This window comes from Physeter macrocephalus, chromosome 7 (genome assembly GCF_002837175.3).
Source record: "Physeter macrocephalus isolate SW-GA chromosome 7, ASM283717v5, whole genome shotgun sequence".
Classification (NCBI taxonomy): Eukaryota; Metazoa; Chordata; class Mammalia; order Artiodactyla; family Physeteridae; genus Physeter; species Physeter macrocephalus.
Genome location: NC_041220.1, coordinates 43828502 through 43843615, shown reverse-complemented (window position 1 = coordinate 43843615; position 15114 = coordinate 43828502). Strand labels below are relative to the sequence as shown.

At 33.5% G+C, this 15114-nt stretch overlaps 1 protein-coding gene across 1 annotated transcript in view; it reads left to right on the top strand.

Moving 5' to 3' along the window:
• The first annotated feature begins 5692 nt into the window (after positions 1-5692).
• LOC129392264 (adhesion G protein-coupled receptor L3-like) overlaps positions 5693-15114 on the top strand; it is a 337154-nt gene continuing 327732 nt past the window's right edge. The window contains exons 1-2 of the mRNA XM_055086331.1: positions 5693-5712; positions 5978-6027. Of these exons, the coding sequence (XP_054942306.1) occupies positions 5693-5712; positions 5978-6027 (70 nt within the window). The remainder of the gene's footprint in view (positions 5713-5977; positions 6028-15114) is intronic.

Genomic DNA, 15114 nt, shown 5'->3' with positions numbered 1-15114 from the left:
AACATAATTTCCCTACATTTCAAAGTAGAAATTGTAAAAACTAATGGTAAACTGACTACATTTGACCATTAAGTGACCAGGAGAATCTAAATTTCCAAGGGTCAAATTATTATATCCTGAAATTGTTGTGATGGTTGTTGTTTGTCTTTTTGGAAATGGTGTGATAATCTGAGCACCTAAAGTAATTATGGTGGATACCTGCCATTGTAAGTCACTAAGTGTGTTGGTATAGAGAAACCCAGTCCTGCCAGATATGTCCAAATATTCCAGATCCCATTGAATTTGCCTTTTTTTTTTTTAACCTTACTTTAAAAAAGGAAGGATAATCTACCCCTTCATAACAACCTAAAGAAGTCTTTTATCTCCATCTGGCTGATTCCTTATGGCCAACCTAATGACAATAAGACAGTGTGAGAGAAATATGCCTAATTGTTCTCCAGTCATAGGTTTGTTTTCACTGTCACTAAAATACAGATTCTCTGGAATATTTATTTATTTATTTATGGTTGTAGCCATTTTCTTTAGGTGAAATATGATAACTTGTGTTGCTAGTAACTTGAAAAACGTTGAGACAGATATAGTACTGTATAGATAAATAAACATGGTATGTTTTATTTTAATTTTCTCTCTAGGTGCTTAAAGAGTATGAGTATGCTTTATTAATAATACTGATCAGTACTTACACTGTAAGCTTTTATGTCAAATTTTTTGCCATCCAGGGAAAGCTAATTATGCCATTCAAGACTCATTTCTATTAGGATGCAGTGCTCCATGTTGAATACCTTATTTGGCAGTAGATAAAAGAGGAGTTAATTCTGCTTATCTTACATTATTTAACAGCACCATTTTAGAATAATTTTTAAAAAACATGTTCCATTGCCAATCTTCTGACTGAGGAAAATTGTCAAGAAAGCAATACATGTTTTGGATGACAATAGACCTTTTAATTTTCAAGATTTAATTATTTCAACCTGTATCATTTATAATCTCATTTAACTCTAGGTACATTAGATTTCCTGATATCTCTTCCCTTCTCCAGAAAGAAAAATAAGTAATTTACTGTTTGTTTGTTTGTTTGTTTTTTTAAAACATGATTCAAGGAGGTGGGGAAAGAGAAAGAGAAAAATCTCTTCAGGATATTTGATCTACTTTGAGTGAATTTTTGAATACCTGAAATTTTCATAGCCTTATGCTAAGTAAATATTAGTCAAGTCCTTGTAGAGAAAGCAAATATTGTCTGCATATGTTTCTCTCTATTATGAAACACACTAACAGTTGTACCATTTCTATTTCATGGAAACTTACAAATTATAACCTATAAATCTCATAAAAACCTACCAAATAAATATGAATTATTTTAATTCTCAGTAAGGTTGACTTCAGAAATTATTTTTAGCTGTATATCATAATGTTTGCTCTTGTCATACTATCTATACTATGGATTACTAATTCTAAACTCAAGCTTGCCATCTTGAGAATTTATTTATTACTTGTAAGATGGCTCTAACTCTATTAGTGTTTTAAGTAGACTTACAATTTATATTTAATCACATATTATGTTGGCACTGTTGATGATGATATAGGATAATAAATCTTGTCTAATTGCCAATACACTGGAACCAAAATAGAAAGCCAAATCAATGGTACTTAGATATATCGGTTTAGGTATGTGTTGTCTTCAATTTTCTTTGACTTGGGGATCTATTATTAACTATGATACTGCTGAAATGATCCTTTTTTCCCCTCACTTGCTTGATTTTGTATGGATTTATGAGCTTACTTGAGATTTATGATTTCCAAGTCATAGTTTTGAAGAGAAAAGTCTAAAAGTATATTGATTCTGAGAAAGGAAGAAGAGAGGATTTGCCCAAGAACACTGAGCTGTATGAAGTTTAATAGTTTGTCAAGGCTGCTGTAACAAAATACCACAATGTGGGTGGCTTAAACAACAGAAATTTATTGTCTCTTTATCTCTCAAGACAACAAGTCTGAGATCAAGGTATCTACACATTGGTTCCTTCTAAGGTCTGTGAGGGAAGGAACTGTTCCAGGCCTCTCTCTTTGGCTTATAGATAGCTGTCTTCTCTCTGTGTCTCTTCATGCAATCTTCCCTCTATGTTTTGTCTCTATGTCTGGATTTTCTCTTATGAGGGCATCAGTCAAACTGGATTTCACTCTATCCTAATAAACTCATTTTAACTTGATTATCTTTGTAAAGTTCCTATCTCCAAATAAGGTCACATTCTGAGGTACTGGGGGTTAGGACTTCAACATAGAAATTTTGGTGGAGGACACAATTCAACTCATAACGGGAAGGAAAAGTTGCATTTTGGAAAAAACAATCTGTAATTTTTTTTTCCTAACAAGGCTTTACCTGCTATTTAAGTTAATTTTTAAAATATGAACTGTTTCTCTTGGCATCTGTTAGAGGAGATTTAACAAAATATGTTTTGGCATATACTCAATAGTTTTAATGTGTCTGATGAAGGTAAGACATGTATGGTTAAAAAATAAAATTAAATATTACATATCAATGCAATTTTGATGGTTTATACAAGGAATTTTGTTCTTAAAGTATAAATAATTGAATAATACATAATAATCAAATAATTTAGTATAAACTTTGTACAATTTTACTATCATTAGCAATACATGTGTGCCCATTTTTATTAAAAAAAAAACTGAGTTCCTGTCTTTTTGAGTAAATCTGATCTATTTGCTCAACAAAAATATAGCATCCTATCTTATAGAACATGGGATTGCCCATATTGTATCATCAATCACCTATTCAACTTGGACTCTAAGCTTGAAGAACATTATTAATCATTTACTTCCTATGTCTTATGATAAGGAAATAGATGCCTGAAGCAGAGAAGAAACTTGCCAAATGCTATGCAATTAGTAGAAAATGTAGGGCAAGAACCCAAAAATTACAGAATAAAAATTCAACAAATTTTACAACTTTAAATGACCTTTGAGTTCAACAGCTTTGTAATTTTCCAGATGAGGGAATTAAGGCTCAGAGAAGTTAAGTAATTTGTCAAAGTCATACAGTTAGCTCAGTGGCAGAGTAAATATTAAAATGCACATTTAATTGCTGCACTCATTTAGAAATCAGTTCAAGCAAGGTCAGTGTCATGGGATGTTTTAGGGGCCATTAGGTAGCCTACACTGATCTTCATCACCCCTTCCTCCAAATAACCCTACATGTAACTGCTAAATATAGTTAAGCAAATACATACATAGGTAGGAAAAATAGGGAGAATATCTGCAATCTTCAGACTATTGAAGTCACAGAAGTCACAGTCAATTTGTACTACTGTTGGAATAAGTAGCCAGTCATTAGGAAGAAAAGTATATTAAAATTTAAGGACAAGACCCTCTGTCCTCCTACCATCTAACTCCCCAGCTAGATTGCTATTCCTTAGCCCCTTCTGGAGCCTCTGGTGAATTCACTGATGTGTCCCATACACCATTCTTGTCAAGGCAGAAAGGAAATTAAGTCTAACTGTCAATTCGTTTTGGTGTGGTTTTTCTAATTATTATGGTGCCTTATATTTTTCCTTATTCAATTTTCTTTTATCTTTTAATCTACCTAATTATATTATTAGTGTATTATCTGACTTTATTTGGAAGCTTCCTTTTCTATCAGGAAATTTCTCCTTTCATTTTTAATCTTTTCGCATGACCCCATATCAAATATTTATAAACACTTTTAAGGCTTCTCCAGCAAGACATGCTCAAACAAGCAAACAAACAAAAGAATAATAATAATAATTTCTAAAAGCCTGTACACCATACTACCCTTCAACTTGTTCTCTTCTCATACTTTTTTATCAAATAATACTAATAATTTGTAACTAAATTTATTCTTTATCTTTAGTGGGTTCAAATCCATGTTTTCCTTTCTTTCTGACTACTATAGAACCAATTCTTGCTAAGTGGAAGCAGTAGAAGAGGCATTGTGAAATAATTGCTTACATTCATAGTTGAGACTGTGAGGAATTGAGAAATTTTACAATGGTTATACACTTAAAAAGTGATGAAGTCAGAACTCTTAACAAATAATTTTTCCAAAGTTTCTATTAGTCCCACTATAATGTATTAATGCAAAGGCATTAACTAAATTCTTAGTCTGGGATGCTATAACAGTTATACCACTGACTGGGTGACTTTTAAACAAAAGTTTATTTCTCACAGTTCTGGCAGGTGGGGAGCCCAAGATCAAGGAGCTAGAACATTTGTTGTTTGATGAGGAGGCTTTCTGATTCATAGGTGGCCATCTTTTTGCTGAATTCTCTCATGGTCGTAGTGGGAAGGAATCTCTCTGGGGTCTTTTTTATTAGGGAACTAGTCCCATTTATGAGGGCTCTGCCCTCATGATTTAATCACCTAACAAAGGCCCCCACCTCCAAATACCATCATATTGGGGATTCAGTTTCACCATATGTATTTTGGAGGGAGGGGAACACAAACATTCAGTCTATAGCACTAAGTTAATCATTTTTTCACTCTTCATCATCAGTGAAATTCTACATTACTCGATATTAATTTCTAGTTCCTTCATGATCCCCTTCACTCCATTTGATTCTGTAGAGCATAATCATGGTTCTCCTCTTGCTTCTTTAACTCTCTCTTCTTTTCCCTTTATGATTCCTTCTTCTATTTTTACCCCTTCTTCCAAGAATGAGTCTAATCCTTAGGATAATCCTCAGCTCTCTTATGTTCTCCAGAATAGGTTTTTTTTTTTCAATCTATGGATTATGATGATTGAGTTAGAAAATCAATTTAATGGATTGAGATTAGAATATTCTAATGAACCACAATAGAATAGAGTGAACCTCATATAGTGAGCATTGGTACCGGTTGCAGAGACTTGTTTCCATTGTGTGTGTGTGCATGAGCTTTGTATTGGGTAAAATATAAAAATGTATTTATTTCGATAGGGTCATGGTCAAAAAAGTTTCAGAAATACCTCCCTGTCTAGATTGTCTTCCTTGGCAATAAAAAAAAAATAGCTTTATTTAGATGTAGTTCATATGCCATAAAATCTATCCTCCTATAATATACAATTCAGTCGTTTGTGGTATGTTCGCAGAATTGAGCAACTATCATCACAATCTAGAATTTATAATATCTTCATCATCACAGAAAGAAAAACTATACCTATTAACACTCATTCACTATTTCTTTCCAAATTCCCAAGCCCTAGGCAACCACTAATCTACTTTCTGTCTATAGATGTGCCTATCTAGAGATTTAATATAGATAGAAAAATACAATATATTGTAGCTTATGACTGGCTTCTTTTACTTGGCACAATGTTTTCAAAGTTCATATAACTTACAGCATGTATCAGTACTTCAGTTTTTTTATTTTAATTTTTCTATTGAGGTGAAAGTCACATAGCATAAAATCAGCCATTTAAAATTGTACACTTATATGGCATTTAATACATTCACAATGATATGCAGTAACCACATATATCAATTTCTAAAACCTTTTTGTCACCTCCTTCATTCTTTATTATCGCCGAAAGATCTTCCATTGTGTGAATATACCACATTTTGATTATCATTCATCAGTTGATGGACATTTGGCTTGTTTTCATTTTTGGCTATTATGAATATTGCTGCTGTGAACAATTTGTATACACATTTTTATTGGCAACCTTTTAAAATTCATGGAGTTCATGTATCATTTTAAATTCAGGTAATTATCACTTATATTCCCCAAGATTGATTTATATGAGTACTTGAGGTTTAAGGGCTAGATAGTTTTTGAGTCTTTTTCCATGTAAAGACTTACCTTAAAGTGAGCTTATCTTTGTCTCCCTTCCCACCAATTTGAATACTCCTGACTTTCCCTTTTTCTGCTACTAATACAGCCATCCTTGTCAACTTTGATACCATCCTACCCTTTCTTCCCACATCCTGAAAGTCAACAGAATTTTGATTAATTTCCACAAGTCTCTTAGAGTCACACTCTCTATTTTCTTTATTAACATCATCATTTCTTCTTATTTAGGTGAGTACTATTGTTATCTTGTTATTCTTTCTACTATTTTTTCTCTCTAAATTCTCTCGAATCCATTTTGATCATCTCAGGCAGACTATGTTTCCTAATGTGCAGTTATAACCAAATCCAGACTTCACTCAAAGATATCAGTGCCTCGTCTCTGAAACCCCTCCCTGTCCCTCATGGCCTGTGTTCCCTGGGTCCTGAGTCTACTGATGGCAGTGCTCTCAGCTAGGAACACCAGACACATTCACTCAAGCCTGTATTACTTGTAGTAAGCTCTACAGACATTTCGGCCACTGAGGCCATTATAGTGGCTGGTTCTTACTGTGATCTCAGGACTTACTTCGGCAGAAACTACCAAGGAACTTTGCAGGGCACACAGCATGCACAAGGGCCACACAAGAAGGTTGTAGGTAGAGAGAGAGCAAATATGGACCTGGGGTTCTGCCTTTATTAGTATCTGTGGGTTCATTCTTTATTGGCTAAGTTGAAGCATAAGAGTGGGAGTTAGGGTTCATGAAAGGAGAAGCAGGATCACTCAAGTGGTCTGTTTTCTACGTTATCAAGGGCTTTCTGAAAGAGGGAACTTCATGGGTGGGGGTGGCCTAGTTCCTTATCTGATTGTTTCACTATTAACTGTGTCATACAGCTGGAAATATGTTTATTCAATATGGATGTCTTTGAAATGGACATCTCAGAAATCAAAAGTTTTATATCATGTACTTATAATCAGAAAGCTTAATGTCAGGAACATACACTACAGTCTGTTACATTTTTTTGCCATAATACTTACCACCAATGGACACAACATAAATTGATGGTTCATTTTATGTCTTCCCCAATCAGAAGTTAGGCTCCATGAGGGTAGAGATTTTTTTCTGTTAGTTTGCTGCTATGCTCCAGCTCTTTGTATGGTGTGTAGGAGCTCGATAATTATTTGTTGAATGAACTAAAAGTCAAACCCAGACCTCTCTTGAACATAACCTAATATATATTTTCACTAGTAACATATTATTTCTTGTCTTATACCTGTAGCTATAGCAAAAGTATATTTCTTGCCACCTCCTAAATTAACTTCTGTGTTAATTTCAATTTAAACAAAATGGAGAAATGGGTGAGAATGGAAATGACTGAGGCTAGAGTGGTATGGCTCAGGATTTATGGAGAAGGGTTGGTCAAAGTAGTTCTGAAATCAGGGTTATCTCAAAAGGCATCTTAAAGCAGTGGAGACACAGAAAAGGACATAAAATATGATCTTAAAAAAAGCATAAAAACAAAATGAGATTTATATTGAAGTGGAGACCAAAAACATGAGATCTATATTGTAGACATTGAGGCAATTAGAAGGCTCAGATCAGTGGAATGTGGAGGTTTTGGGCAGCATGGAGGCAGATAGTTGTTTTATTGGTTGTCTCTGTGTACTTCGGGCTCCCAGATGACTCTCTATGGCTTTATTTATACCATTTCATCTACTAGGAATGGTTTTGTATATAATTCTCATATTCACTTAAAACTCTGGCAGTATCGAAATATACTAGATGTGTAACTTTGATCAAGCACTTATTATGTGCCTGGCACTATGCTTGACAATTGATTTAATTCCTATGAAGAAGGTTCAAATTATTATCCTCATTTCATACAGAAGACGACAACTACTTAAGAAGTTTGAGAAAGTTGCTCATGAATAAATAGCTTTTGGATAGGAACCATAACATTTATATTCATTACATTCATATTCATCTCCTAGAGAATAAAGCTTATTTTTATGGCATATAATAAAACTCAACAGCTGTTTGTTGAATGAATGGCTGAGTAGATAGATAAATAAATTGTATTAACTTACAAATAGTAATAAGAGGTTCACATCAGATGATGTTTCCCAAATGTTTGAGTGTTTTTGAAGATTTTAATAATATTTGTTAGAGAATTTTCGAAAATTCTCTTGGCTTGCCTTAAATCCTTTTTCTTGGCAAAACTTGCTTTAATAGATTTAGTGTTACGGTAAACAAGCACATAAACCATACAAAACACTATAATTATGTACTTCACCACTTTTTTAAAAGTGCAAATATTATTCCGTGGGCTTATGTTTCCTCTACAGAAACTGATCAGGGGACCACAGGTACAGAAGAAACTTCAACTCTTCGTAAATCCTATCTGTGCAGTTATTCTTCCTTGTGTCATTTTTTGCTTCAGTGTAAACCACAATTACTTCAGCTTCACATGGTCTTCTGTTTTGTCTTGTGAACAAATTTATAGCCCAGTCTGTCCTTAGACAGAGAAGTTAAAATTCTTAGTTTATCCAGATGCTGTAATGTGAGAAGAGAAATATAATTTAAATGCATATGTTTTTAAAAAGAGCAATTTATGAGAAAGTATGAATCACCTAAGAGACTATAGATGAATCCTTTTTTAATATATATGTTTAAAAATATATTTCCCAATATTAGAAGATTTAAACCATGTGACTTGTGATATTTATGGCTATGTAGTATCTCAGAATACTATAAATTAAATAACATACCAACAACTTGTGATTAATAAAAACCTCACTTATGTCACAATTTGTTTTCTCCATAAATATCACTGCATTAATTTGTGTCATTTGAAATTAGATACTGCAGAGATTTATAAGTATTATAGATGTGAAAATTCCATGTGTTCTCAAGGCCCCCTTCTGTGATATGACCTCATCTTTGAGACCACCCAAATAAAGAAATGCTTTTGACACTTTGAGTCTCCAAGCATCTTTATGTAAATGATCATCTTTTGCCAAAAGTTCAGACTTTTTGTGATGAATTCTTATTGCATTTCTGAAATAAGATTTATGGGTGATCCAAGCAAAATTGTAGGACCAAAATAACAGTTGTTTATTAGTGCAGCGAACTAGAGATAGAAAGGCACTTATTCAATAAATACATGCTAAGCATAGTGTTAGGTATTGGGATCTGGTGGGATCTGTTCTGTTGTATTTGAAAAAATAACCCCATAAAATAAATATGATGTATAAATTACTTGTATTGACCCTAGAATTTTATAACCTTGAATACTCTGGAGGTGGGATCTGTTCTGTTGTATTTGAAAAAATAACCCCATAAAATAAATATGTATAAATTACTTGTATTGACCCTAGAATTTTATAACCTTGAATACTCTGGAGATTCAGATTTTCTCTCAATAACTTTTTTCTACATAGGAACTATCAGTTTGTTACCTTAGATTTAAATGTTATCATTATAGTACACAGATTTTAAATATATCTGCATCCTGGCTCCCTGGAGAGGAAACATTTTATTTTCATTTTTAAACTTTCAAGTGCCTAAACATATTTCATACATGGTAAATAGACATTTGATGCATATTGAATGAGTGAGTGATTGAGTGAACCTGCATCTGATTTCTAGTTTTTCCAGTTTCCCTGTTTTTTCCAGGAAAACCCCTTATATTCACAACATGATGTGAGTTTTTTCCTAAATTAATATTCATATGATATTAAATTATGCTTTGTTAAAATAGAAATCAAATGATTAATATTTTCCCATAAATTTATGAACTAGAATAGAATCTCTTATTTGGAGACACTTTGGACAAAATGTTCAATTAAAATTGATATATATAAAGAATATTTTTAAATACCTCTCTACTGAGTTGCATTCAACAAATACTTATAAAAAGCCTGCTAAATTGCATTCACTTGGACAGATGTAAAACATAACTAGAGAAAGCTTACTAATTACGGAAAGCTAGATATTATTCACGCTTTATTATAGAATGATAGTTGATTTTTTTTTTTTGCGTTACGCGGGCCTCTCACTGTTGTGGCCTCTCCCGTTGCGGAGCACAGGCTCCAGACGTGCAGGCTCAGCGGCCATGGCTCACGGGCCCAGCCGCTCCGCGGCATGTGGGATCTTCCCAGACCGCCCGTGTCCCCTGCATCGGCAGGCGGATTCTCAACCACTGCGCCACCAGGGAAGCCCGATAGTTGATTTTTAAAAAAATAATAACAACTGGTCTCTTTTTCTTGGATGTTCATATGAGGGAAAAAAACCAATATGAAACTTTGGCCAAATAAGTGTACAAACAAGAAGAATGAAGAAACATTAAAAACTGCATTAATGGTTATTTTTAAACTGTTTAAAGTGAAATACTTTCATTCGCAAACCAAGTGGCCTCTGTCATTCAACCTAATTCTATTTTCTGAATTGGGCATTTACTGAGAAACAGATATGTTGAAAGCATACTTCAAATCAAACCAAGAGAAAGAGAATAACTCCATCATACCTACACCATCAGCAGTACTAGAAAAATAACTTAAAAATTGACATTTTCATAAAGCAGCCTTACGGGTGTATGTATGTATGGTGTGTCTGTGTGATTTGCAATGCTTGTATATATTGAAAAAGCAAGCATAAATAAATGTAATAATTGCAATAAGGTATATGCATATAGTCATCATTTGTAAATATCAATGTGTCACTTTAGAACTTTAATAATTAAGTTCAAATTTTAGTTTTTAAATAATAAACTTGGCAAAATGCCTTCTGAAATCATTATCAATTCAGTAAACAAGGTAATTAAAAAAAAAAACTTCCTCAAATGTTAGGAACAGAATCCTGTTTAAATAATAGGGAAATGTATCAGCCATAGTCAACATTAACAAGGATCTTGGAAATACTAGAGGATTCCAAGTGATAAATAAATATGAAATTAGATGATCAGCAGGATATAATTAAAATTCAATTCAATGACTCCAATATCATTGACAGGAAGATGTGTCAACTGTGGAAATAATTTTGGATTTATGTATTTTTAGTGATGGATTTGTTTCTTGGAGTTGGGCAAATTTGTAGGCATTAAAATGATTCTTTCACTAAAAACAACTTACATTTTACCTTGTAATCCTGAAATGATAATTTGGAAACTTATTAAAATCTGTAAGATATCTTTGCTCCCATAAACTCTTTTAGAAATAGAGAGATTGGAAAATTCATATTTGATTAACCCAGTATATTATTTATTATTAATATTAGAAGGCTCCTCTATATTATTTATTAAAAGTTGCATAAATCTTTTTTATAGCTGCATTCAAAGAATATGTATTACATTCTATGCCAGTTAAATCAAAGATCTGAAAATCTCTTTACAAATGTCAGCATTTTCTTTTTATCACATCTGTTTAAATATACTTATAAAGTGATATGGTTTGATTGAAGTGTGAAAAATAATGCAGTTTATCCCTTCATTCTGTTTTGGTATGAATCACAGAAAGCTAATTATGAGTGTAATCATCCTTTCTGCTCTCCCCTTCAACAACTTATTGATTCAAGTAAATGTCTGTTTGTAATAATACATTTTCGAACGCTTCCTCTACTAAGAGTTTGAGCAAGACTTAATGAAATAATTCATTTTGAATAACTGAGCATTATAAGATTTTAAACGTGTGTTTTAGTAATTTTATAAACACTCTCATTAAAATCGTTTTAGATACTCCCAACTTTCTTGGGTAAACCAGAGACAGACATGCTGTTCAAACCTCAGTTGGTGAAGCTGTGCTGTTTTCTTTCATAGTGTCATATTTTGTTTTGTTTTGTTTTTCCATCATAATCTTCATGATTATTTTGGGGTTCTTTAATCATTTGTATATTTAATTGTTTTTAATGTTTATCCCCTGCCTCCATTTATGTTGTAAATTCCATAAGGTCATGAATCAATGTTTTATTGACCATTGAATACCCAACAGCCTGGAACAGTGTTGGACACTTCCTTTAATGATCTATTTTTATTTGTTGAATGAATAGATGAAGTTAATCATTGATTGATATTTATTATTCAGGCATGTCAGAATATGTATTTCTCAAACATCATTTTGAAAACTGTTTTTTATTTCATAACTTTTTTTTTAATGATTTGAGGAAAAATCAGGGTAGATGTTTAGAACTTTGATTTTAATCTATTTCAAGAAACTTGCTGTGTGATCCTGAAAATGTATTATATAAAAACTTCCCATTAAATATTTTTGTAGGTGAGAAAATTTTACTAACCTCAGTGGTATATTTTGTAGTTGAGCTGAACAAATAAAATAGAGTGCTGGACATGCCCTATGTCATTTCCCGACAGTTTTCCCATATATACAAACAATCCTGGGTATAGCCTTTATCACCTGTTTCCTGTGATTTTTTTAAATGTGGTTTTTGAAGTCAATTCATAAGGCTTTTGAAACTTAAGTGTGTGAGGTGCTTTTCTGCCTTTCAGAATATTTTTGTTGTTTTTATTGTTGTTAGAGAGAAGAGAAAAATCTGTTTATTCAGAATCCTTCTGGTGGCTTTGCCTCAAAGTTTGGGAAAGGTGAGAGTTCACTTCTAACCCAGCCCAACATATTTCACTTTCACTCAAAATATCTTCACTAGTGTCCAGAATTATCCAGTGTGTGCTCAGGTTTTTTGGTTTTTTTTTGTTTTGCCTAGGGTTTATGGTTTCATTTTGGCTAACTTTTTTCCCATTCCTTTTTTTTGGCTGTGCTGGGTCTTCGTTGTGAGCGGGCTTTCTCTAGTTGTGGTGAGCAGGGGCTACTCTTCGTTGCAATTGCGGAGGCTTCTCTTTTTGCAGAGCACAGGCTCTAGGCACGTGGGCTTCAGTAGTTGTGGCTCATGGGCTCTAGAGCACAGGCTCAGTAGTTGTGGCGCACGGACTTAGTTGCTCCGCGGCATGTGGGATCTTCCTGGACCAGGGCTTGAACCCGTGTCCCCTGCATTGGCAGGCAGATTCTTAACCACTGGGCCACCAGGGAAGTCCCTTTTTTCACATTCTGACTATATTTTTCCTACTTTGTAGGAAAAATTGTCATCAGTATTTATGAAAAAAAAAAAAACTATCTGGCTACTCTTCCTATCCTACAGTTTGCATATTTAGCAAGTATCTGGACTTTCCTAGGCTGAGAGATTTGGTTGGTTAATACATTCCTCATTTACCGATATCACCAAATAGAGATTCACTGTATTTAAAGCCAGGATTTACATTCAGTATTTAGTGTTTAGTTAACTTCTTAATGAAAATATATTTGTTTTAAAACATTGCTAATAAAAGTTTTCACTGGGAATAAAAAAAAGAATAGGCATTTCATTTTGCAAGCAGCGTCGTCAATTTGCACTTACTCCTAACAAATACATTCTAGTGGAATGAATGTTAACTTTTAGCTTCTGCAAACAGGTAGTAGGAAACTTTGGCTAGAAACCTTACCAATGTCGAGATGTGGATTTGGTCAGGGTCTTTATGATTAGATTTATTGTTCTAATCTCAGGTGCGTTACACAGACACTAATGTTCAGCACTGACTGGGCGAGTTTATATATGTGAAATCTGTTGTAAAGCTTGTGGATAAAGGATTTATAAACCCTGTTGTTTATGTTTTTCAATATTGAAGATTACCAAAGAGGTTATTACAAGGTCTTTTCTGCAGAAGATTTACCCTGCTGAATTAGAAAATGTCTTAGCATTGCTTTCCTTAAGGATAAAACAAAACAAAAACTTTTAAGCCATTGAAAGCTCTTTATCCTTTCCAAGGAATATAGTGTGTTTGGGGGGAGAGAGGAGGGGACGAATGTAAGTAGGTGCTGCTTGTGTATTTCTGAATGGCATTTGCAGTGCAGTAGAGAGTTCAACTATTCACTGTTTAGGAATTCCTTCCCTTCAAAATTAAATGTCATTTAGTCTTAACCTGAGACATCACTGTTTATTCAAAACTTATAGATATCCTTCTCTAAATTTACTGTATATTTCTTGTTAAAATCTATATGACTACAGATTTTCTCTGTTATATGACAAGAATAACATAAACTTTAAATTTGGCGATTTGCAATAGAGAAAATCATATATTTATATACTTCGGTAAAAGTATAATGACTGGGCTTCCCTGGTGGCGCAGTGGTTGTGCGTCCGCCTGCCGATGCAGGGGAACCGGGTTCGCGCCCCGGTCTGGGAGGATCCCGCATGCCGCGGGGCGGCGGGGCCCGTGAGCCATGGCCGCTGGGCCTGTGCGTCCGGAGCCTGTGCTCCGCAACGGGAGAGGCCGCAGCAGAGGGAGGCCCGCATACCACAAAAAAATAAAAATAAAAAAGTATAATGACTACATTTGAGAATTAATGTCACATTTTAAAAGTAAAGTAGTGATTTTCCATCTTACTGCAGTAGATTTTCACACAAAGGAAATTTTCATATTAGTTTTTGTGATACAATATTAAAATGTATTAAAATGTTAGAAAATAAATCTTAAAATTCTTAAAATAATAATATTATGATGTTATGTTTTGTGTTATTATAAAAAGGCCCCTGTCAGACACAGTAAATGGAATATTTAACTTGCATTTCATATTTGGAAATAAGGCTTCATTTCACCAAGGGAATGGCAATCCATAAACTTTATATTATTGATAACTAGTGTGATAGCCTCACATTGCCTTATGTATTTCTTGACAGAACTCCCCTTCCTTTGTTCTTTCTGTGTGACACACAAGGAGAGTCATTGCATCTTTTCTCTCACTTGTATGACTTTCTAGTTCATGCCTCACATTCTTAGCATTTTGGGCTAAACCATATTTTCCTGGTGTACACTAAATGGGGATGATAATATTGACAAGCTTTTATAGTTTGGAGTTTGAAATACAATGATACTTTTTTTAAAATTAATTTTTATTGGAGTATAGTTGCTTTGCAATGTTGTGTTAGTTTCTACTGTACAGCAAAATGAATCAGCTATACATATACATATAGTCCCTCTTTTTGGATTTCCTTCCCATTTAGGTCACTGCAGTACATTGAGTAGAGTTCCCTGTGCTACACAGTATGTTCTCATTAGCAATGATACTTTAAAAAAAATAAAATTATACTTTTAAAATTAAAACACCTAATAAGTATTAGCAATTACCATCATCATATTGCCTTTTGTCTCATCAATTTCCAGACTCTGTTATCTTTCACCTAATCTGTTTGAATAATTATTGGTTAGTGCTTTTTAAGATTAATTTCATTAATATTATTATTACGTTATTCTTTTATGCTGTAATCTTCCACTACCCTATATTTGGACTATATTCTGAAT